Source organism: Panulirus ornatus, chromosome 56, assembly GCF_036320965.1.
Source record: "Panulirus ornatus isolate Po-2019 chromosome 56, ASM3632096v1, whole genome shotgun sequence".
NCBI classification, from domain to species: Eukaryota; Metazoa; Arthropoda; class Malacostraca; order Decapoda; family Palinuridae; genus Panulirus; species Panulirus ornatus.
In genome coordinates, this window is record NC_092279.1 from 26977802 (window position 1) to 27001794 (window position 23993).

The 23993-nt window shown below is 42.3% G+C and overlaps 1 protein-coding gene across 2 annotated transcripts in view; it reads left to right on the top strand.

Moving 5' to 3' along the window:
* Positions 1-23993, top strand: part of LOC139766041 (regulator of microtubule dynamics protein 1-like) — an 83145-nt gene that overhangs the window by 13280 nt on the left and 45872 nt on the right. For both annotated transcript variants that reach the window (XM_071694165.1, XM_071694166.1), the window contains exon 2: positions 8872-9054. In XM_071694165.1, coding sequence (XP_071550266.1) covers positions 8878-9054 — 177 coding nt within the window. In that variant the 5' untranslated portion in view covers positions 8872-8877. The remainder of the gene's footprint in view (positions 1-8871; positions 9055-23993) is intronic.

Here is a 23993-nt window from a genome sequence, read left to right on the forward strand (position 1 = left end):
AAATCGTTCAAATGCCTCTCTCTTCTCTTTCACTAATAATCTTACTTCTTCATCCCACCACTCACTACCCTTTCTAATCAACCCACCTCCCACTCTTCTCATGCCGCAAGCATATATATATATATATATATATATATATATATATATATATATATATATGCACGCATTCCGCCAATCCTCAGGCACCTCACCATGAGTCATACATACATTAAATAACCTTACCAACCAGTCAACAATACAGTCACCCCCTTTCTTAATAAATTCCACTGCAATACCATCCAAACCTGCTGCCTTGCCGGCTTTCATCTTCCGCAAAGCTTTTACTACCTCTTCTCTGTTTACAAAGGCAAAGGGGATAAGAGTGAGTGCTCAAATTACAGAGGTATAAGTTTGTTGAGTATTCCTGGTAAATTATATGGGAGGGTATTGATTGAGAGGGTGAAGGCATGTACAGAGCATCAGATTGGGGAAGAGCAGTGCGGTTTCAGAAGTGGTAGAGGATGTGTGGATCAGGTGTTTGCTTTGAAGAATGTATGTGAGAAATACTTAGAAAAGCAAATGGATTTGTATGTAGCATTTATGGATCTGGAGAAGGCATATGATAGAGTTGATAGAGATGCTCTGTGGAAGGTATTAAGAATATATGGTGTGGGAGGCAAGTTGTTAGAAGCAGTGAAAAGTTTTTATCGAGGATGTAAGGCATGTGTACGTGTAGGAAGAGAGGAAAGTGATTGGTTCTCAGTGAATGTAGGTTTGCGGCAGGGGTGTGTGATGTCTCCATGGTTGTTTAATTTGTTTATGGATGGGGTTGTAAAGGAGGTAAATGCAAGAGTCCTGGAAAGAGGGGCAAGTATGAAGTCTGTTGGGGATGAGAGAGCTTGGGAAGTGAGTCAATTGTTGTTCGCTGATGATACAGCGCTGGTGGCTGATTCATGTGAGAAACTGCAGAAGCTGGTGACTGAGTTTGGTAAAGTGTGTGGAAGAAGAAAGTTGAGAGTAAATGTGAATAAGAGCAAGGTTATTAGGTACAGTAGGGGTGAGGGTCAAGTCAATTGGGAGGTAAGTTTGAATGGAGAAAAACTGGAGGAAGTAAAGTGTTTTAGATATCTGGGAGTGGATCTGTCAGCGGATGGAACCATGGAAGCGGAAGTGGATCATAGGGTGGGGGAGGGGGCGAAAATTTTGGGAGCCTTGAAAAATGTGTGGAAGTCGAGAACATTATCTCGGAAAGCAAAAATGGGTATGTTTGAGGGAATAGTGGTTCCAACAATGCTGTATGGTTGCGAGGCGTGGGCTATGGATAGAGATGTGCGCAGGAGGATGGATGTGCTGGAAATGAGATGTTTGAGGACAATGTGTGGTGTGAGGTGGTTTGATCGAGTAAGTAACGTAAGGGTAAGAGAGATGTGTGGAAATAAAAAGAGCGTGGTTGAGAGAGCAGAAGAGGGTGTTTTGAAATGGTTTGGGCACATGGAGAGAATGAGTGAGGAAAGATTGACCAAGAGGATATATGTGTCGGAGGTGGAGGGAACGAGGAGAAGAGGGAGACCAAATTGGAGGTGGAAAGATGGAGTGAAAAAGATTTTGTGTGATCGGGGCCTGAACATGCAGGAGGGTGAAAGGAGGGCAAGGAATAGAGTGAATTGGAGCGATGTGGTATACAGGGGTTGACGTGCTGTCAGTGGATTGAATCATGGCATGTGAAGCGTCTGGGGTAAACCATGGAAAGCTGTGTAGGTATGTATATTTGCGTGTGTGGACGTGTGTATGTACATGTGTATGGGGGGGGGTTGGGCCATTTCTTTCGTCTGTTTCCTTGCGCTACCTCGCAAACGCGGGAGACAGCGACAAAGTATAAAAAAAAAAAAAAAAAAATATATATATATATATATATATATATATATATATATATTTTTTTTTTTTTTTTTTTATACTTTGTCGCTGTCTCCCGCGTTTGCGAGGTAGCGCAAGGAAACAGACGAAAGAAATGGCCCAACCCCCCCCCATACACATGTACATACACACGTCCACACACGCAAATATACATACCTACACAGCTTTCCATGGTTTACCCCAGACGCTTCACATGCCATGATTCAATCCACTGACAGCACGTCAACCCCTGTATACCACATCGCTCCAATTCACTCTATTCCTTGCCCTCCTTTCACCCTCCTGCATGTTCAGGCCCCGATCACACAAAATCTTTTTCACTCCATCTTTCCACCTCCAATTTGGTCTCCCTCTTCTCCTCGTTCCCTCCACCTCCGACACATATATCCTCTTGGTCAATCTTTCCTCACTCATTCTCTCCATGTGCCCAAACCATTTCAAAACACCCTCTTCTGCTCTCTCAACCACGCTCTTTTTATTTCCACACATCTCTCTTACCCTTACGTTACTTACTCGATCAAACCACCTCACACCACACATTTTCCTCAAACATCTCATTTCCAGCACATCCATCCTCCTGTGCACATCTCTATCCATAGCCCACGCCTCGCAACCATACAACATTGTTGGAACCACTATTCCTTCAAACATACCCATTTTTGCTTTCCGAGATAATGTTCTCGACTTCCACACATTTTTCAAGGCTCCCAAAATTTTCGCCCCCTCCCCCACCCTATGATCCACTTCCGCTTCCATGGTTCCATCCACTGACAGATCCACTCCCAGATATCTAAAACACTTCACTTCCTCCAGTTTTTCTCCATTCAAACTCACCTCCCAATTAACTTGACCCTCACCCCTACTGTACCTAATAACCTTGCTCTTATTCACATTTACTCTTAACTTTCTTCTTCCACACACTTTACCAAACTCAGTCACCAGCTTCTGCAGTTTCTCACATGAATCAGCCACCAGCGCTGTATCATCAGCGAACAACAACTGACTCACTTCCCAAGCTCTCTCATCCCCAACAGACTTCATACTTGCCCCTCTTTCCAGGACTCTTGCATTTACCTCCCTAACAACCCCATCCATAAACAAATTAAACAACCATGGAGACATCACACACCCCTGCCGCAAACCTACATTCACTGAGAACCAATCACTTTCCTCTCTTCCTACACGTACACATGCCTTACATCCTCGATAAAAACTTTTCACTGCTTCTAACAACTTGCCTCCCACACCATATATTCTTAATACCTTCCACAGAGCATCTCTATCAACTCTATCATATGCCTTCTCCAGATCCATAAATGCTACATACAAATCCATTTGCTTTTCTAAGTATTTCTCACATACATTCTTCAAAGCAAACACCTGATCCACACATCCTCTACCACTTCTGAAACCGCACTGCTCTTCCCCAATCTGATGCTCTGTACATGCCTTCACCCTCTCAATCAATACCCTCCCATATAACTTACCAGGAATACTCAACAAACTTATACCTCTGTAATTTGAGCACTCACTCTTATCCCCTTTGCCTTTGTACAATGGCACTATGCACGCATTCCGCCAATCCTCAGGCACCTCACCATGAGTCATACATACATTAAATAACCTTACCAACCAGTCAACAATACAGTCACCCCCTTTTTTAATAAATTCCACTGCAATACCATCCAAACCTGCTGCCTTGCCGGCTTTCATCTTCCGCAAAGCTTTTACTACCTCTTCTCTGTTTACCAAATCATTTTCCCTAACCCTCTCACTTTGCACACCACCTCGACCAAAACACCCTATATCTGCCACTCTGTCATCAGACACATTCAACAAACCTTCAAAATACTCATTCCATCTCCTTCTCACATCACCGCTACTTGTTATCACCTCCCCATTTACGCCCTTCACTGAAGTTCCCATTTGCTCCCTTGTCTTACGCACCCTATTTACCTCCTTCCAGAACATCTTTTTATTCTCCCTAAAATTTACTGATAGTCTCTCACCCCAACTCTCATTTGCCCTTTTTTTCACCTCTTGCACCTTTCTCTTGACCTCCTGTCTCTTTCTTTTATACTTCTCGCACTCAACTGCATTTTTTCCCTGCAAAAATCGTCCAAATGCCTCTCTCTTCTCTTTCACTAATACTCTTACTTTTTCATCCCACCACTCACTACCCTTTCTAAACAGCCCACCTCCCACTCTTCTCATGCTACAAGCATCTTTTGCGCAATCCATCACTGATTCCCTAAATACATCCCATTCCTCCCCCACTCCCCTTACTTCCATTGTTCTCACCTTTTTCCATTCTGTACACAGTCTCTCCTGGTACTTCCCCACACAGGTCTCCTTCCCAAGCTCACTTACTCTCACCACCTTCTTCACCCCAACATTCACTCCTCTTTTCTGAAAAGAGTTGTGGGAGTATGTGATAGAATGTAAGAAAGTAAATTCTCGATTAATATGGGTAAAATTGAAAGTTGATGGAGAGAGGTGGGTGATTATTGGTGCATATGCACCTGGGCATGAGAAGAAAGATCATGAGAGGCAAGTGTTTTGGGAGCAGCTGAATGAGTGTGTTAGCGGTTTTGATGCACGAGACCGGGTTATAGTGATGGGTGATTTGAATGCAAAGGTGAGTAATGTGGCAGTTGAGGGAATAATTGGTATGCATGGGGTGTTCAGTGTTGTAAATGGAAATGGTGAAGAGCTTGTAGATTTATGTGCTGAAAAAGGACTGATGATTGGGAATACCTGGTTTAAAAAGCGAGATATACATAAGTATACTTATGTAAGTAGGAGAGATGGCCAGAGAGCGTTATTGGATTACGTGTTAATTGACAGGCGTGCGAAAGAGAGACTTTTGGATGTTAATGTGCTGAGAGGTGCAACTGGAGGGATGTCTGATCATTATCTTGTGGAGGCTAAGGTGAAGATTAGTATGGGTTTTCAGAAAATATATATATATATATATATATATATATATATATATATACACACAGACATATGCATCTATACACATGTACATAATTCATACTTGCTGCCTTTATTCATTTCCGTCGCCACCCCGCCACACATGAAATGACACTAACCCCCCCAGCCCGTGCGTGAGGTAGCACTAGGAAAAGAGAACAAAGGCTACATTTTTTCACACTCATCTCTCTAGCTGTCATGTATAATGCACCAAAATCACAGCTCCCTTTCCACATCCAGGCCCCACAAAACCTTCCATAGTTTACCCCAAATGCTTCACATGCCCTGGTTCAGTCCATTGACAGCACGTCGACCCCAGTATACCACATCGTTCCAATTCACTCTATTCCTTGCACACCATTCTCCCTCCTGCATGTTCAGGCTCCAATCGCTTAAAATCATTTTCACTCCATCCTTCCACCTCCAATTTGGTCTCCCACTTCTCCTCGTTCCCTCCACCTCTGACAAATATAACCTCTTTGTCAATCTTTTGTCACTCATTCTCTCCATGTGACCAAACCATTTCAGTACATCTTCTGCTCTCTCAACCACTCTTTTTATTACCACACATCTCTCTTACCCTTTCATTACTTACTTGATCAAACCACCTCACACCACATATTGTCCTCAAACATCTCATTTCCAACACATTCACCCTCCTCCGCACAACCCTGTCTATAGCTCGCGCCTCGAAACCATATAACATTGTTGGAACCACTATTCCTTCAAACATACCCATTTTTGCTTTCCGAGATAATGTTTTCACCTTCCACACATTCTTCAGTGCTTCCAGAGCTTTCTCCCCCTCCCCCACCCTGTGACTCACTTCTGCTTCCATGGTTCCATCCGCTGCCAAATCCACTCCCAGATATCTAAAACTCTTCACTTCCTCCCAGTTTTTCTCCATTCAAACTTACCTCCCAATTGACTTGTCCCTCAACCCTACAGTACATAATAACATTGCTCTTATTCACATTTACTCTCAGCTTTCTTCTTTCACACACTTTACCAAACTCAGTCACCAGCTTCTGCAGTTTCTCACACGAATCAGCCACCAGATTGCATACTTGCCCCTCTCTCCAAAACTCTTGCATTCACCTCCCTAACAATCCCATCCATAAACAAATTAAACAACCATGGAGACATCACACACCCCTGCCACAAACCTACATTCACTGAAAACCAATCACTTTCCTCGTACACATGCCTTACATCCTCGATAAAAACTTTTCACTGCCTCTAACAACTTGCCTCCCACACCGTATACTCTTAGTACCTTCAACAGAGTATCTCTATTAACTCTATCATATGCCTTCTCCAGATCCATTAATGCTACATACATATCCATTTGCTTTTCTAAGTATTTCTCACATACATTCTTCAAATCAAACACCTGATCCACACATCCTCTACCACTTCTGAAACCACACTGCTCTTCCCCAATCTGATGCTCTGTACATCCCTTCACCCTCTCAATCAATACCCTCCCATCTAATTTCCCAGGAATACTCAACAAACTTATACCCCTATTATTTAAACACTCACCTTTATCCTTTTTGACATTGTACAATGGTACTATGCGTGCATTCTGCCAATCCTCAGGCACTTCACCATGAGCCATACATACTTTAGATATCCTCACCAACCAGTCAACAACAGAGTCACCCCCTTTTTTAATAAATTCCACTGCAATACCATCCAAACCTGCTGCCTTGCCAGCTTTCATCTTCCACAAAGCTCTCACTACCTCTTCTCTGTTTACCAAATCATTCTCCATGACCCTCTCACTTCGTACACCACCTCGACGAAAACACCCTCTGTCACTCTATCATTTAACACATTCAACAGACCTTCAAAATACTCACTCCATCTCCTTCTCACATCTCCACTACTTGTTATTACCTCCCCATTATCTCCCTTCACTGATGTTCCCATTTGTTCTCTTGTCTTACGCACTGTATTTACCTCTTTCCAAAGCCTCTTTTTATTCTCCCTAAAACTTAATGATACTCTCTTACCCCAACTCTCATTTGCCCTCTTTTTCACCTCTTGCACCTTTCTTTTGACCTCCTCCCTCTTTCTTTTATGCATCTCCCAATCATTTGTACTATTTCCCTGCATAAATCGTCCAAATGCCTTTCTCTTGTCTTTCACTAATAATCTTACTTCTTCATCCCACCACTCACTACCCTTTCTAATCTGCCCACCTCCCATGCTTCTCATGCCACAAGCATCTTTTGCACAAGCCATCACTGCTTCCCTAAATAAATATCATTCCTCCCCAACTCCCCGTACGTCCTTTGCTCTCACCTTATTCCATTCTGCACTCAGTCTCTCCTGGTACTTCCTCATACAAATCTCCTTCCCAAGCTCACTTACTCTCGCCACTTTCTTCACCCAAGTATTTTCTCTTCTTTTTTGAAAACCTATACAAAAGCCTCCACAAGATAATGATCAGACATTCCTCCAGCTGCACTCTCAGCATATTAACTTCCAAAAGTGTCTCTTTCATGCGCTTATCGATTAACAGGTAATCCTATAATGCTCTCTCCCCACTTCTCCTACTTACATATGTATACTTATGTATATCTCTCTTTTTAAACCAGGTATTTGCAGTCACCAGCCCTTTTCAGCACACAAATCTACAAACTTTTCACCATTTCCGTTTACAACACTGAACACCCCATGTGCACCAATTATTCCCTCAACTGCCACATTACTCCTCTTTGCATTCAAATCACCCTATCACTATAACCCGGTCTCGTGCATCAAAACTGCTAACACACTCACTTAGCTGCTCCCAAAACACTTGCCTCTCATGATCTTTCTTCTCATGCCCAGGTGCATAGGCACCAATATTCACCCATCTTTCTCCATCCACTTTCAGTTTTACCCGTATCAATCGAGAGTTTACTTTCTTACACTCTGTCACATACTCCCACAACCCCTGTTTCAGGAGTGGTGCTACTCCTTCCCTTGCTCTTGTCCTCTCACTAACCCCTGACTTTACTCCCAAGACATTCCCAAACCACTCTTCCCCTTTACCCTTAAGCTTCGTTTCACTCAGAGCCAAAACATCCAGGTTCCTTTCCTCAAACATACTACCTACCTCACCTTTTTTTTTTCATCTTGGTTACATCCACACACATTTAGACACCCCAATCTGAGCCTTCGAGGAGGATGAGCACTCCCCGCGTGACTCCTTCTGTTTCCCCTTTTAGAAAGTTAAGGTACAAGGAGGGTAGGGTTTCTAGCCCGGCGCTCCCGTCCTCTTTAGTCGCCTTCTACGACACGTAGGGAATGCGTGGGAAGAATTCTTTCTCCAGGATAGGGGATGATGATTTAGCAGGACTGAACTGGAAAACTAGCAAAGATTAAGCCCCAAGCTCAACCTTCATTCACTGCTCTGATATTTTTCTTCTTGAACTCACTTACTTAAGAAAGTTGCACTGTTTATTGATTTGATATTTAGATTAGTTGACAAACTACTCAGGCTGGCTGATGTTCTTACCCTAACAAATTTTGAAAAAGGGCAGGTTATAGTATCCAATTATGTTTGTTTCAGGAAGTGGAAATGTACAGTAAGTTCAGGGACTATATTTTGTTACAGTACTGTCCTTATCAAACAAAGATCTGGCACTGAGGTTTATAGCTATTTTAGTAACTGAAAGAGGGAGATGTAGGAAGTCCACTTAATTTAGCATTTACTTTTCTGGTACTAACATTTTGTATAATTGCTGGTTAGGGCTTAATCTTCTTGGAGTATGAGCATTCATTTATTTTGTAGTATTGACTTTTGTTCCTTAATTTCTTGAACTTTTTCATAAATAAAATTACATAAATAGAAATGTTAAAAAAATTAGAAACTGGAGATATTAGTGTATGGGCTTTTCTCCATACTGTTGAGTAACAAAAATAGAGTGACAAAAATACATAACACAAATATGCATACTGGTCATAACTGATTTTTGTAATTGTTTATTCTGTATTGTATCTTTTCAGTAAAAAATGGCACAATTGTATTATAAGCCTTGGAAAAACCTGTCTTTAATACAAATTGCAAGAAGTTTGACAAACAGCAAAAGGTCTTCTCTCAAGTCATTAGTTGGTGCAGTTATCACTAGAAAACCTACAAGAGGATTTTATATGGTATTTCATAATTCAAGACTCCTGCGTTTCAGGAAGGTAAGATAATTTCTGTTAGATGGGTCGACTGAAGCTTCTATCATTTTTTTTTTTTTTCGTCGCTGTCTCTTGCATTTGCGAGGTAGCGCAAGGAAACAGACGAAAGAGATGGCCCAACCCACCCCCATACACAATGTATATACATACACGTCCACACACGCAAATATACATACCTATACATCTCAATGTACACATATATATACACACATAGACACATACATATATACCCATGCACACAATTCACACTGTCTGCCTTTATTCATTCCCATCGCTACCTCGCCACACATGGAATACCATCCCCCTCCCCCTCATGTGTGCGAGGTAGCACTAGGAAAAGACAACAAAGGCCCCATTCATTCACACTCAGTCTCTAGCTGTCATGCAATAATTCCCGAAACCACAGCTCCCTTTCCACATCCAGGCCCCACACAACTTTCCATGGTTTACCCCAGACGCTTCACATGCCCTGATTCAATTCACTGGCAGCACGTCAACCCCGGTATACCACATCGATCCAATTCACTTTATTCCTTGCCCGCCTTTCACCCTCCTGCATGTTCAGGCCCCGATCACACAAAATCTTTTTCACTCCATCTTTCCACCTCCAATTTGGTCTCCCACTTCTCGTTCCCTCCACCTCCGACACATATATCCTCTTGGTCAGTCTTTCCTCACTCATTCTCTCCATGTGCCCAAACCATTTCAAAACACCCTCTTCTGCTCTCTCAACCACGCTCTTTTTATTTCCACACATCTCTCTTACCCTTACATTACTTACTCGATCAAACCACTTCACACCACACATTGTCCTCAAACATCTCATTTCCAGCACATCCCCCCTCCTGCGCACAACTCTATCCATAGCCCATGCCTCACAACCATACAACATTGTTGGAACCACTATTCCTTCAAACATACCCATTTTTGTTTTCCGAGATAATGTTCTCGACTTCCACACATTCTTCAAGGCTCCCAGGATTTTCGCCCCCTCCCCCACCCTATGATTCACTTCCGCTTCCATGGTTCCATCCGCTGCCAGATCCACTCCCAGATATCTAAAACACTTTACTTCCTCCAGTTTTTCTCCATTCAAACTTACCTCCCAGTTGACTTGACCCTCATTGAGACCCTACTGTACATAATAACCTTGCTCTTATTCACATTTACTCTTAACTTTCTTCTTTCACACACTTTACCAAACTCAGTCACCAGCTTCTGCAGTTTCTCACATGAATCAGCCACCAGTGCTGTATCATCAGCGAACAACAACTGACTCACTTCCCAAGCTCTCTCATCCACAAGACTTCATACTTGCCCCTCTTTCCAAAACTCTTGCATTCACCTCCCTAACAACCCCATCCATAAACAAATTAAACAACCATGGAGACATCACACACCCCTGCCGCAAACCTACATTCACTGAGAACCAATCACTTTCCTCTCTTCCTACACGTACACATGCCTTACATCCTCAATAAAAACTTTTCACTGCTTCTAACAACTCGCCTCCCACACCATATATTCTTAATACCTTCCACAGAGCATCTCTATCAACTGTATCATATGCCTTCTCCAGATCCATAAATGCTACATACAAATCCATTTGCTTTTCTAAGTATTTCTCACATACATTCTTCAAAGCAAACACCTGATCCACACATCCTCTACCACTTCTGAAACCACAGTGCTCTTCCCCAATCTGATGCTCTGTACATGCCTTCACCCTCTCAATCAATACCCTCCCATATAATTTACCAGGAATCCTCAACAAACTTATACCTCTGTAATTTGAGCACTCACTCTTATCCCCTTTGCCTTTGTACAATGGCTTCTATCATGTCATAAGAAAATCTACTGTCATGTGACGTATTATGTCCAGCTTTATGTTGCAATTCAAATGAGCTTTAGTGTTTTTGTTGCATACATCATAAGAGGAAATATTTTTGCAGATTCTGTTGAACTGAATACATCGTAGAAGAAATGTATCATGTTGCATTCTAAGTCAAAATGATTTGAATGACTTTGTGACTTTCATATCAGCTATTCTGCACTAATCTTAATCATATAACTCATTACATGTTTTGTCACATACAACATTCATACGTTCTTCGCATGAATATGGCTGTTTTGGACTAGTTTTCCTCTCTGAACTTGCTTATTGGAGTTCCTGAGTCATGACCATGCTTCCCAGATATTAAGAAAATTTCACTGTTATTTGTGGGTGTGCATTAGATCTCTATATTGCCTCGCATTATATAACTAATACATGCAACCAACAGTGTGCTGGAAAGACAAAGCCGTCTTGCATGGCTGACTGACCACATGGTAGGTTAATATAACCTGGGGTGATAAAGATCCCACAAGTTTCTAAATCCTACCCATGTTTTGTTTACATCATAATGTGAGATGGGGGCATACACCATCTTTTAACGGGAATGATGGACTTATCACAACTTCCTTGATTTCTACACGTGTGCAAGATTACGTTCATCAAAACAACTTACCAGGAGTTACAGCTCAACTATGCAAGCTCATGCAGCCTTCATTAGAGAATTACAAATGCATCTGGAGTGGCTAAAGAAGAGATATGCTATTCAGAATCCTGTAGCTGTTGTCCATAACTTTTCACATGGCTGCAGAAAGCAGTTGAACTCTTTGGGGATCTTCAGTGTGCTTCAGCATCATCTATGAGGCTTCAATACACTCCAATATACTTCAGAGGGCTTCATTGCACCTGAGCATCCTCCTTGGGGCTTCACCGTACCCATTAACAACCACTCTACTTTTAACTACACGGGTCCTGCTATGCCCATTTCCGGCAGTGCCTATCACCTATTATGCTACTTTCAGCTTTACCCATTGGTAGCTTTGCCCATTGTTGAGTACATTACTTTCAGCTATGTAGGTCCTGCTTTGCCAAGTTCCAGTTTTTCCCATCAATGGCTACATTACTTTCAGCTACACAGTCCTTACAGTTTCTGCTTTGGCGTGTGGTTGATTATGGAGGATGAGAAGGGTCTAGTTTTGCTGCAAAGACCTAAGTGCCAAGCATATTAGGGTGAGAATGCTGTGGAATTATAATTGTTTCACTGTGTTGTTGAGTGTTTGTAGCTGGTAGACAACTGCTGATTATTCTAAATGGTTTTTTCATGATTTGCGTTTTTATTACATTTGCTTTTGACATAGTGGGTGACCTGGCAGGTCAAGCATAGCTTTGGGTGGAGGATGAATTGTTTGAAGAAAATACAGTACTACACGTAGAGAATATATATATATATATATATATATATATATATATATATATATATATATATATCCATTTGCTTTTCTAAGTATTTCTCACATACATTCTTCAAAGCAAACACCTGATCCACACATCCTCTACCACTTCTGAAACCACACTGCTCTTCCCCAATCTGATGCTCTGTACATGCCTTCACCCTCTCAATCAATACCCTCCCATATAATTTACCAGGAATACTCAACAAACTTATACCTCTGTAATTTGAGCACTCACTCTTATCCCCTTTGCCTTTGTACAATGGCACTATGCACGCATTCCGCCAATCCTCAGGCACCTCACCATGAGTCATACATACATTAAATAACCTTACCAACCAGTCAACAATACAGTCACCACCTTTTTTAATAAATTCCACTGCAATACCATCCAAACCTGCTGCCTTGCCGGCTTTCATCTTCCGCAAAGCTTTTACTACCTCTTCTCTGTTTACCAAATCATTTTCCCTAACCCTCTCACTTTGCACACCACCTCGACCCAAACACCCTATATCTGCCACTCTGTCATCAGACACATTCAACAAACCTTCAAAATACTCATTCCATCTCCTTCTCACATCACCACTACTTGTTATCACCTCCCCATTTACGCTCTTCACTGAAGTTCCCATTTGCTCCCTTGTCTTACGCACCCTATTTACCTCCTTCCAGAACATCTTTTTATTCTCCCTAAAATTTACTGATAGTCTCTCACCCCAACTCTCATTTGCCCTTTTTTTCACCTCTTGCACCTTTCTCTTGACCTCCTGTCTCTTTCTTTTATACTTCTCCCACTCAATTGCATGAGTGAGGAAAGATTGACCAAGAGGATATATGTGTCGGAGGTGGAGGGAACGAGGAGAAGAGGGAGACCAAATTGGAGGTGGAAAGATGGAGTGAAAAAGATCTTGTGTGATCGGGGCCTGAACATGCAGGAGGGTGAAAGGAGGGCAAGGAATAGAGTGAATTGGAGCGATGTGGTATACAGGGGTTGACGTGCTGTCAGTGGATTGAATCAAGGCATGTGAAGCGTCTGGGGTAAACCATGGAAAGCTGTGTAGGTATGTATATTTGCGTGTGTGGACGTGTGTATGTACATGTGTATGGGGGGGGGGTTGGGCCATTTCTTTCGTCTGTTTCCTTGCGCTACCTCGCAACCGCGGGAGACAGCGACGAGGTATAAAAAAAAAAAAAAAAAAAAAAAAAATATATATATATATATATATATATATATATATTTTTTTTTTTATACTTTGTCGCTGTCTCCCGCGTTTGCGAGGTAGCGCAAGGAAACAGACGAAAGAAATGGCCCAACCCCCCCCCATACACATGTACATACACACGTCCACACACGCAAATATACATACCTACACAGCTTTCCATGGTTTACCCCAGACGCTTCACATGCCTTGATTCAATCCACTGACAGCACGTCAACCCCTGTATACCACATCGCTCCAATTCACTCTATTCCTTGCCCTCCTTTCACCCTCCTGCATGTTCAGGCCCCGATCACACAAGATCTTTTTCACTCCATCTTTCCACCTCCAATTTGGTCTCCCTCTTCTCCTCGTTCCCTCCACCTCCGACACATATATCCTCTTGGTCAATCTTTCCTCACTCATTCTCTCCATGTTCCCAAACCATTTCAAAACACCCTCTTCTGCTCTCTCAACCACGCTCTTTTTATTTCCACACATCTCTCTTACCCTTACGTTACTTACACGATCAAACCACCTCACACCACACATTGTCCTCAAACATCTCATTTCCAGCACATCCATCCTCCTGCGCACAACTCTATCCATAGCCCACGCCTCGCAACCATACAACATTGTTGGAACCACTATTCCTTCAAACATACCCATTTTTGCTTTCCGAGATAATGTTCTCGACTTCCACACATTTTTCAAGGCTCCCAAAATTTTCGCCCCCTCCCCCACCCTATGATCCACTTCCGCTTCCATGGTTCCATCCGCTGACAGATCCACTCCCAGATATCTAAAACACTTCACTTCCTCCAGTTTTTCTCCATTCAAACTCACCTCCCAATTGACTTGACCCTCAACCCTACTGTACCTAATAACCTTGCTCTTATTCACATTTACTCTTAACTTTCTTCTTCCACACACTTTACCAAACTCAGTCACCAGCTTCTGCAGTTTCTCACATGAATCAGCCACCAGCGCTGTATCATCAGCGAACAACAACTGACTCACTTCCCAAGCTCTCTCATCCCCAACATACTTGCCCCTCTTTCCAGGACTCTTGCATTTACCTCCCTAACAACCCCATCCATAAACAAATTAAACAACCATGGAGACATCACACACCCCTGCCGCAAACCTACATTCACTGAGAACCAATCACTTTCCTCTCTTCCTACACGTACACATGCCTTACATCCTCGATAAAAACTTTTCACTGCTTCTAACAACTTGCCTCCCACACCATATATTCTTATTACCTTCCACAGAGCATCTCTATCAACTCTATCATATGCCTTCTCCAGATCCATAAATGCTACATATAAATCCATTTGCTTTTCTAAGTATTTCTCACATACATTCTTCAAAGCAAACACCTGATCCACACATCCTCTACCACTTCTGAAACCGCACTGCTCTTCCCCAATCTGATGCTCTGTACATGCCTTCACCCTCTCAATCAATACCCTCCCATATAATTTACCAGGAATACTCAACAAACTTATACCTCTGTAATTTGAGCACTCACTCTTATCCCCTTTGCCTTTGTACAATGGCACTATGCACGCATTCCGCCAATCCTCAGGCACCTCACCATGAGTCATACATACATTAAATAACCTTACCAACCACTCAACAATGCACTCACCCCCTTTTCTAATAAATTCCACTGCAATACCATCCAAACCTGCTGCCTTGCCGGCTTTCATCTTCCGCAAAGCTTTTACTACCTCTTCTCTATTTACCAAATCATTTTCCCTAACCCTCTCACTGTGCACACCACCTCGACCAAAACACCCTATATCTGCCACTCTGTCATCAGACACATTCAACAAACCTTCAAAATACTCATTCCATCTCCTTCTCACATCACCACTACTTGTTATCACCTCCCCATTTACGCCCTTCACTGAAGTTCCCATTTGCTCCCTTGTCTTACGCACCCTATTTACCTCCTTCCAGAACATCTTTTTATTCTCCCTAAAATTTACTGATAGTCTCTCACCCCAACTCTCATTTGCCCTTTTTTTCACCTCTTGCACCTTTCTCTTGACCTCCTGTCTCTTTCTTTTATACTTCTCCCACTCAATTGCATTTTTTCCCTGCAAAAATCGTCCAAATGCCTCTCTCTTCTCTTTCACTAATACTCTTACTTCTTCATCCCACCACTCACTACCCTTTCTAAACAGCCCACCTCCCACTCTTCTCATGCCACAAGCATCTTTTGCACAATCCATCACTGATTCCCTAAATACATCCCATTCCTCCCCCACTCCCCTTACTTCCATTGTTCTCACCTTTTTCCATTCTGTACACAGTCTCTCCTGGTACTTCCCCACACAGGTCTCCTTCCCAAGCTCACTTACTCTCACCACCTTCTTCACCCCAACATTCACTCCTCTTATCTGAAAACCCATACTAATCTTCACCTTAGCCTCCACAAGATAATGATCAGACATCCCTCCAGTTGCACCTCTCAGCACATTAACATCCAAAAGTCTCTCTTTTGCACGCCTGTCAATTAACACGTAATCCAATAACGCTCTCTGGCCATCTCTCCTACTTACATAAGTATACTTATGTATATCTCGCTTTTTAAACCAGGTATTCCCAATCATCAGTCCTTTTTCAGCACATAAATCTACAAGCTCTTCACCATTTCCATTTACAACACTGAACACCCCATGCATACCAATTATTCCCTCAACTGCCACATTACTCACCTTTGCATTCAAATCACCCATCACTATAACCCGGTCTCGTGCATCAAAACCGCTAACACACTCATTCAGCTGCTCCCAAAACACTTGCCTCTCATGATCTTTCTTCTCATGCCCAGGTGCATATGCACCAATAATCACCCACCTCTCTCCATCAACTTTCAATTTTACCCATATTAATCGAGAATTTACTTTCTTACATTCTCTCACATACTCCCACAACTCCTGTTTCAGGAGTATTGCTACTCCTTCCCTTGCTCTTGTCCTCTCACTAACTCCTGACTTCACTCCCCAGACATTTCCAAACCACTCTTCCCCTTTACCCTTGAGCTTCGTTTCACTCAGAGCCAAAACATCCAGGTTCCTTTCCTCAAACATACTACCTATCTCTCCTTTTTTCACATCTTGGTTACATCCACACACATTTAGGCACCCCACTCTGAGCCTTCGAGGAGGATGATCACTCCCCGCGTGACTCCTTCTTCTGTTTCCCATTTTAGAAAGTTAATACAAGGAGGGGAGGATTTCCGGCCCCCCGCTCCCGTCCCTTCTAGTCGCTTTCTACGACACGCGAGGAATACGTGGGAAGTATTCTTTCACCCCTATCCCCAGGGATAATATACATATATATATATACATATACACACACACACACACACATACACACACATACGCACATACACACACACACACACACACACACATACATACATATACATATGAAAAATGTAAGAAACAATTTAGAAAACAAACTTTTAGCTTATTTATATATATATATATTTTTTTTTTTTTTTTTTTTTTTATACTTTGTCGCTGTCTCCCGCGTTTGCGAGGTAGCGCAAGGAAACAGACGAAAGAAATGGCCCAACCCCCCCCCCCCATACACATGTACATACACACGTCCACACACGCAAATATACATACCTACACAGCTTTCCATGGTTTACCCCAGACGCTTCACATGCCTTGCTTCAATCCACTGACAGCACGTCAACCCCTGTATACCACATGACACCAATTCACTCTATTTCTTGCCCTCCTTTCACCCTCCTGCATGTTCAGGCCCCGATCACACAAAATCTTTTTCACTCCATCTTTCCACCTCCAATTTGGTCTCCCTCTTCTCCTCGTTCCCTCCACCTCCGACACATATATCCTCTTGGTCAATCTCTCCTCACTCATTCTCTCCATGTGCCCAAACCATTTCAAAACACCCTCTTCTGCTCTCTCAACCACGCTCTTTTTATTTCCACACATCTCTCTTACCCTTACGTTACTTACTCGATCAAACCACCTCACACCACACATTGTCCTCAAACATCTCATTTCCAGCACATCCATCCTCCTGCGCACATCTCTATCCATAGCCCACGCCTCGCAACCATACAACATTGTTGGAACCACTATTCCCTCAAACATACCCATTTTTGCTTTCCGAGATAATGTTCTCGACTTCCACACATTTTTCAAGGCTCCCAAAATTTTCGCCCCCTCCCCCACCCTATGATCCACTTCCGCTTCCATGGTTCCATCCGCTGACAGATCCACTCCCAGATATCTAAAACACTTCACTTCCTCCAGTTTTTCTCCATTCAAACTCACCTCCCAATTGACTTGACCCTCAACCCTACTGTACCTAATAACCTTGCTCTTATTCACATTTACTCTCAACTTTCTTCTTCCACACACTTTACCAAACTCAGTCACCAGCTTCTGCAGTTTCTCACATGAATCAGCCACCAGCGCTGTATCATCAGCGAACAACAACTGACTCACTTCCCAAGCTCTCTCATCCCCAACAGACTTCATACTTGCCCCTCTTTCCAGGACTCTTGCATTTACCTCCCTTACAACCCCATCCATAAACAAATTAAACAACCATGGAGACATCACACACCCCTGCCGCAAACCTACATTCACTGAGAACCAATCACTTTCCTCTCTTCCTACACGTACACATGCCTTACATCCTCGATAAAAACTTTTCACTGCTTCTAACAACTTGCCTCCCACACCATATATTCTTAATACCTTCCACAGAGCATCTCTATCAACTCTATCATATGCCTTCTCCAGATCCATAAATGCTACATACAAATCCATTTGCTTTTCTAAGTATTTCTCACATACATATATATATATATATATATATATATATATATATATATATATATATATATATATATATATATATATATATAAGAATATTCTGACTTTCTTCTTGCCTGAGGAGTCCCCTCTCTCCTTAAGGGACTCCTGAAGCCCTCAAGAAGCCAGCTACATCCACTGGACAAGTCCATAGGTCATAAAGTGTAGTGATGTGTGTTCATCTATGTGCAGAGTGTGCAGGGCAACTGAGGAGTATATGCTTGGTGTTTCTGTAGTGGTAGTTACATTTAAGGCATGAAGGGCCTTAGGATGTGTTTAAGAGATGTCTGTAGCATTTTAGGGATGTGTGATATCCAAAGTGTATATGAAAAGGTGTGACTCCTGTTATGTGGGGAGTATGGCTTCTGATGGGTGTATACATATTTTATAAACCCCATGACCAATTTCTGTGGAAGAGTCATGGTGTTTCCCAGGACTTTTCTAAATGTTCCTGCTTCCCAAGGCTGTGATACTTCCAATTGCAGGGAAATGTAGACTCCTTTGGAGTGAGAATTTTTTTTTTTTGACAAGATTGTACTCCAAAGTGTGCAGGGCAACTGAGTAGTATATGCTATGATTGTAGTTATATTGTAGGCATGAAGGGCCTTAGGATGTGTTGAAGAGATGTTTGTAGCATTGTAGGGATGTGTGATATCCAAAAGGTATATGAAAAGGTGTGACTCCTGTTATGTGGGGAGTATGGCTTCTGATGGGTGTATACATATTTTATAAACCCTATGACCAATTTCTATGGAAGAGTCATGGTGTTTCCCAGGACTTTTCTAAATGTTCTTGCTGCCCAAGACTGTGATACTTCCAGTTGCAGGGAAATGTAGACTCCTTTGGAGTGAGAATTTTTTTTTGACAAGAGTGTACTCCAAATGATACAGCCAAGCCTTCGTAAATTTTAACTTGTGGAGCAACCTCAAGCAGGTGGAATCCAGTAACTCCAGGAGATGGGGTACTTTGAAGGATTGTTAAATGTGTTTGATGATAGTGGCAGATGTAGGGTGTTTTGGTTGGGGAGGTATGGGAAGTGAGAGTCATGAAGAGTGGTTTGATGAAGAGAGAAGAGGTGGTGAAAGCATTGCACAAGATGAAATGTGGCAAGGTGGATGGTATTGCAATTGAATTTATTAAGAAAGGGGATGACTATGTTTTTGATTGGTTGGTAAGGATACAATGTATGTATGGATCATGGTGAAGTGCATGAGGATTAGAAGAATGCATGTATGGTGCCACTGTATAAAGGCAAGGGGGATAAAGGTTAGTGTTCAAACTACTGAAGTATAAGTTTGTTGAGTATATCTGTTAAGTTGAATGGGAGGATAATGATCAAGAGTGTAAAGACATGTACAGAGCATCAAATTGGGGAGGAGCAGTGTAGTTTCAGAAGTAGTAGAGGATGTATAGATCAGGTGTTTGTTATAAAGAATGTGTATGAGGAAATTTACAAAAATAGATGGATTTGTATGTGGTATTTATGGACCTGGAGAAGGCATATGATAGGGTGGATAGAGATGCTTTGTGGAAGGCCTTAAAGATATATGATGTGGAAGGTAAGCTGCTTGAAGAAATGAGTTTTTACCAAAAGTGTAAGGCATGTGTATAAGAAGAAAGAGAGGAGAGTGAATGGTTTCAAGTGAAGTTTGGTCTGCAGCAGGGGTGTGTGATGATTGTTTAATTTGTTTATGGATAGGTATTGAGAGAGGTGAATGTAAGAGTGTTAAGGAGAGGAGCTAGTATTCAGTTTTTGGAGGATGAGAGGGCTGGGAACTGAGTCATTTGTTGTTTGCTGATGATGCAGTACTGGTGGTTGAGTTGAGCTCGAAATTGCAGAAGTAGGTGCCTGAGTTTGGAAATATGTGTGAAAGAAAGTTGAGAGAGAATGTGAATAAAAGCAAGGTTATTAGTTTCAGCATGGTTGAGAGACAAGCTAGTTGGGATGTAAATTTGAATGGAGTGAAATTGGAGGAAGTGAAGTCTTTTAGATATCTGGAAGTGGACATGGCAGCAAATGGAACCATGGAAACAGAAGTGAGTTATAAGCTAGGGGAGGGGACAAAGGTTCTGGGAGTGTTGAAAAATGTGTGGAAAGAGAAAACATTATTTGGGAGGGCAAAATTGGGCATATTTAAAGAAATAGTAGTTCCACAGTATTATGTGGTTGCAAGACATGGGCTATAGATAGGGCTGTGGTGAGGAGGGTGGATGTGTTGGAAATGAAATGTCTGAGGACAGTATGGGATGTGAGGTGGTTTGATTGAGTAAGAAATGAAAGGTAAGAGAGATATGTGACAATAGAGAGACTGGTAGAGAGAGTTGAAGAGGGTGTGTTGAAATGGCTTGGAGATCTGGAGAAAATGAGTTAGGAGAAGTTGAGAAAGAAGAAATGTGTCAGGAGTGGAGGAAAGAAGGAGCATCAGGGGAAGAGGGAATGTTAGAGTCATCCAGGATGGAGTTAGAGGAGAAACAGGAACCAAAGAGAGTTGCTTTGTCAATGGGAGAGGCAGCTGTAGTACTGTCAGAATGGAAAAGTTAAGGTAAGGTAAAGCAACAGACATTGTTAGAGATACCCCTAGCTAAAGACCAGACAGACCCATCAGTGGCTGACAAAAGAAGTTATCACACTTCCTCTGAATAAGGGACTGCTTAGCCTCATGGATAACATGTTTGCAGTGGTTATGAGCAGTGATAAAAGCTGACAAAAGAGGTTATCACACTTCCTCTGAATAAGGGACTGCTTAGCCTCATGGATAACGTGTTTGCAGCGGTTGTGAGCAGTGATAAAAGCTGGATGGGAGCCAGAGGAAGGAGAATTTTTCCAAGTCAGATATGCCTGATCCCTTGTGTGAATGAACTTAGAACAGGAATGGTTGACCCATGGATTGGATGAAGAGATTATCTTGGAGGAAGAGGTGATGAATCCTTCGATTTCCACAAGAATAACCACTACTATGTTTTTGGCAGAGATGGGAGCATCACTGCATAAGAGACAGTAATTTACCCTAGGAAAGTCAGAAAAGAAGCTACTTAAGTTATTCCAGTCATCTTTGTTGAGGTACCAGTATTTGTGCTTAGAAGGGGCTGCTGGAGGAGGAGGTGCCCTTAGAATAAATACATTTATGAGAGTGTTTTCAGGTGAATCAACTGGGGGTGATATTGCGTATTTACAACAGGATGAACTAGTCACAGTAGTCAGGAATAAGGGTAGGGTGGGAGATAATTTGCTCAAAATCATTGAGAATGGAGAATGTGAGGGCTTCAGTGCCTCTACTATCTGTATGGGAGGAATTCAGCCATTCCCTATGGTGAGCATTGAAATCCTCGAGGTAGAGGCTCTCAGCTTGCGGATGAGAGCATGTCACAGTCTCATTGCAGGAGTTTAGATAGTCAAAGAAGGATGCAAAATTTGTAGAATTAGGAGAGCAATAGCCAAAACAGGAAAAATGTGGTAGTAGGGAAACAGACCTTGAGCCAAAACATCAAAGTTTAGGGACTCAAGGTCCTTGAGGTGTGCAACAGGTGTGTTGATGTTGTAATAAGCACAAACACCACCTTTGAACTGGAATCATGAGAGGAGATTATAGTTAGAAATGAAAAAGTGACTAGTGAGAACATCACTAGACAACTGTGTCTCAGAGAGAAGTAAGATACTAGGAGAGGTAATAGACAGATGGTGTTTAACTGAGGAGAGGTTGCTAGAGAAACCACAAACGTTGATATAGTGAATAGAAAAAGGGGAAGGTCCAATAGAAAGTGAAAGGTTGTGAAAAGGGCTGGTACGACTACTGCCAGAGCCCTCCTTCTCATTGGCATCAGAGTCAGGCAGAAACCCAGAGATTCTTAGCATCCCATGATGCTGGTGACTATGGGCCATAGATTTGATGGATGATACTTATAAATGTTAGAGTACTTATGTGAAAAAAAAATGGTAGGACTTGCCTGGTGATCCCATTTTGATGAAACAGAAAGTAAGACCAGCAATCCCGATACGGAGAGTGTAAGATGGTTCCGAGAACCTCTGTAACACTCCTTAGTCAGGATGGTAGTACCACCCTGGGCAGCTGTTGTCAACAACCTACTTCCAAATGGGTTGCTCCAAGGGTAGGGAACAGGATAATCTTTGAGATAGCTGGGGTACTGGGAGGGGCCAATAAATTATCACCTGAGCCCTTCCTCTCACTGGTGGTAGAGTCACACAATAAAGTGTAGTCTGATGAGTATGCCTGAAATTTGCATGGGTTACGGGAGGGGCCATTTCTCTGCTACCTGAGCCCTCCCTCTCTCTGGCAGCAGAGTCACAAAGGTAAGTGTGTGTCTCAATTCACTGTGGCTTGTTGATAACTTGGAACTCAGTACCCTGAACAAGATGTATGGGTACCCACCTCCTTCTGCACTCAATCCTAGACTTTCGATTAAAAACATGAATAGTTGTTCTAATGATACTTAATGACAGTAATGACTATAGTGATGAAAAAATTGTATCAATAAATGCAAGAGTGTAGACCAGTTGAGGCGGGATGCTATTTCATGCATAGCGGGGTGGCGAAGGGAATGGACGAAGGCATTAAGTATGAATATGTACATGTGTATATATGTATATGTCTGTGTATGTATATGTATGTATGTGTTGAAATATATGTCTATGTATATGTGCGTGTGTGGACGTGTATGTATATACATATGTATGTGGGTGGGTTGGGCCATTCCTTGTCTGTTTCCTTGTGCTACCTCGCTAATGCGGGAGACGTCAATTTAGTATGATAAATAAAAAAAGATTTATTTATATTCATTTATTTATTTTGCTTTGTCGCTGTCTCCCGCGTTAGCGAGGTAGCGCAAGAAAACAGACGAAAGAATGGCCCAACCCACCCACATACACATGTATATACATACACGCCCACACACGCAAATATATATACCTATACATTTCAATGTGCACATATATATACACACACACAGACATATACATATATACACATGTACATAATTCATACTGTCTGCCTTTATTTATTCCCATCGCCACCTCGCCACACATGGAATAACAACCCCCTCCCCCCTCATGTGTGCAAGTTAGCGCTAGGAAAAGACAACAAAGGCCCCATTCATTCACACTCAGTTTCTAGCTGTCATGTAATAATGCACCAAAACCACAGCTCCCTTTCCACATCCAGGCCCCACAGAACTTTCCATGGTTTACCCCAGACGCTTCACATGCCCTGGTTCAATCCATTGACAGCATGTCGACCCCGGTATACCACATCGTTCCAATTCACTCTATTCCTTGCACGCCTTTCACCCTCCTGCATGTTCAGGCCCTGATCACTCAAAATCTTTTTCACTCCATCTTTCCACCTCCAATTTGGTCTCCCACTTCTCATATATATATATATATATATATATATATATATATATATATATATATATTTTTTTTTTTTTTTTTTAATACTTTGTTGCTGTCTCCCGCGTTTGCGAGGTAGCGCAAGGAAACAGACGAAAGAAATGGCCCAACCCCCCCCCATACACATGTACATACACACGTCCACACACGCAAATATACATACCTACACAGCTTTCCATG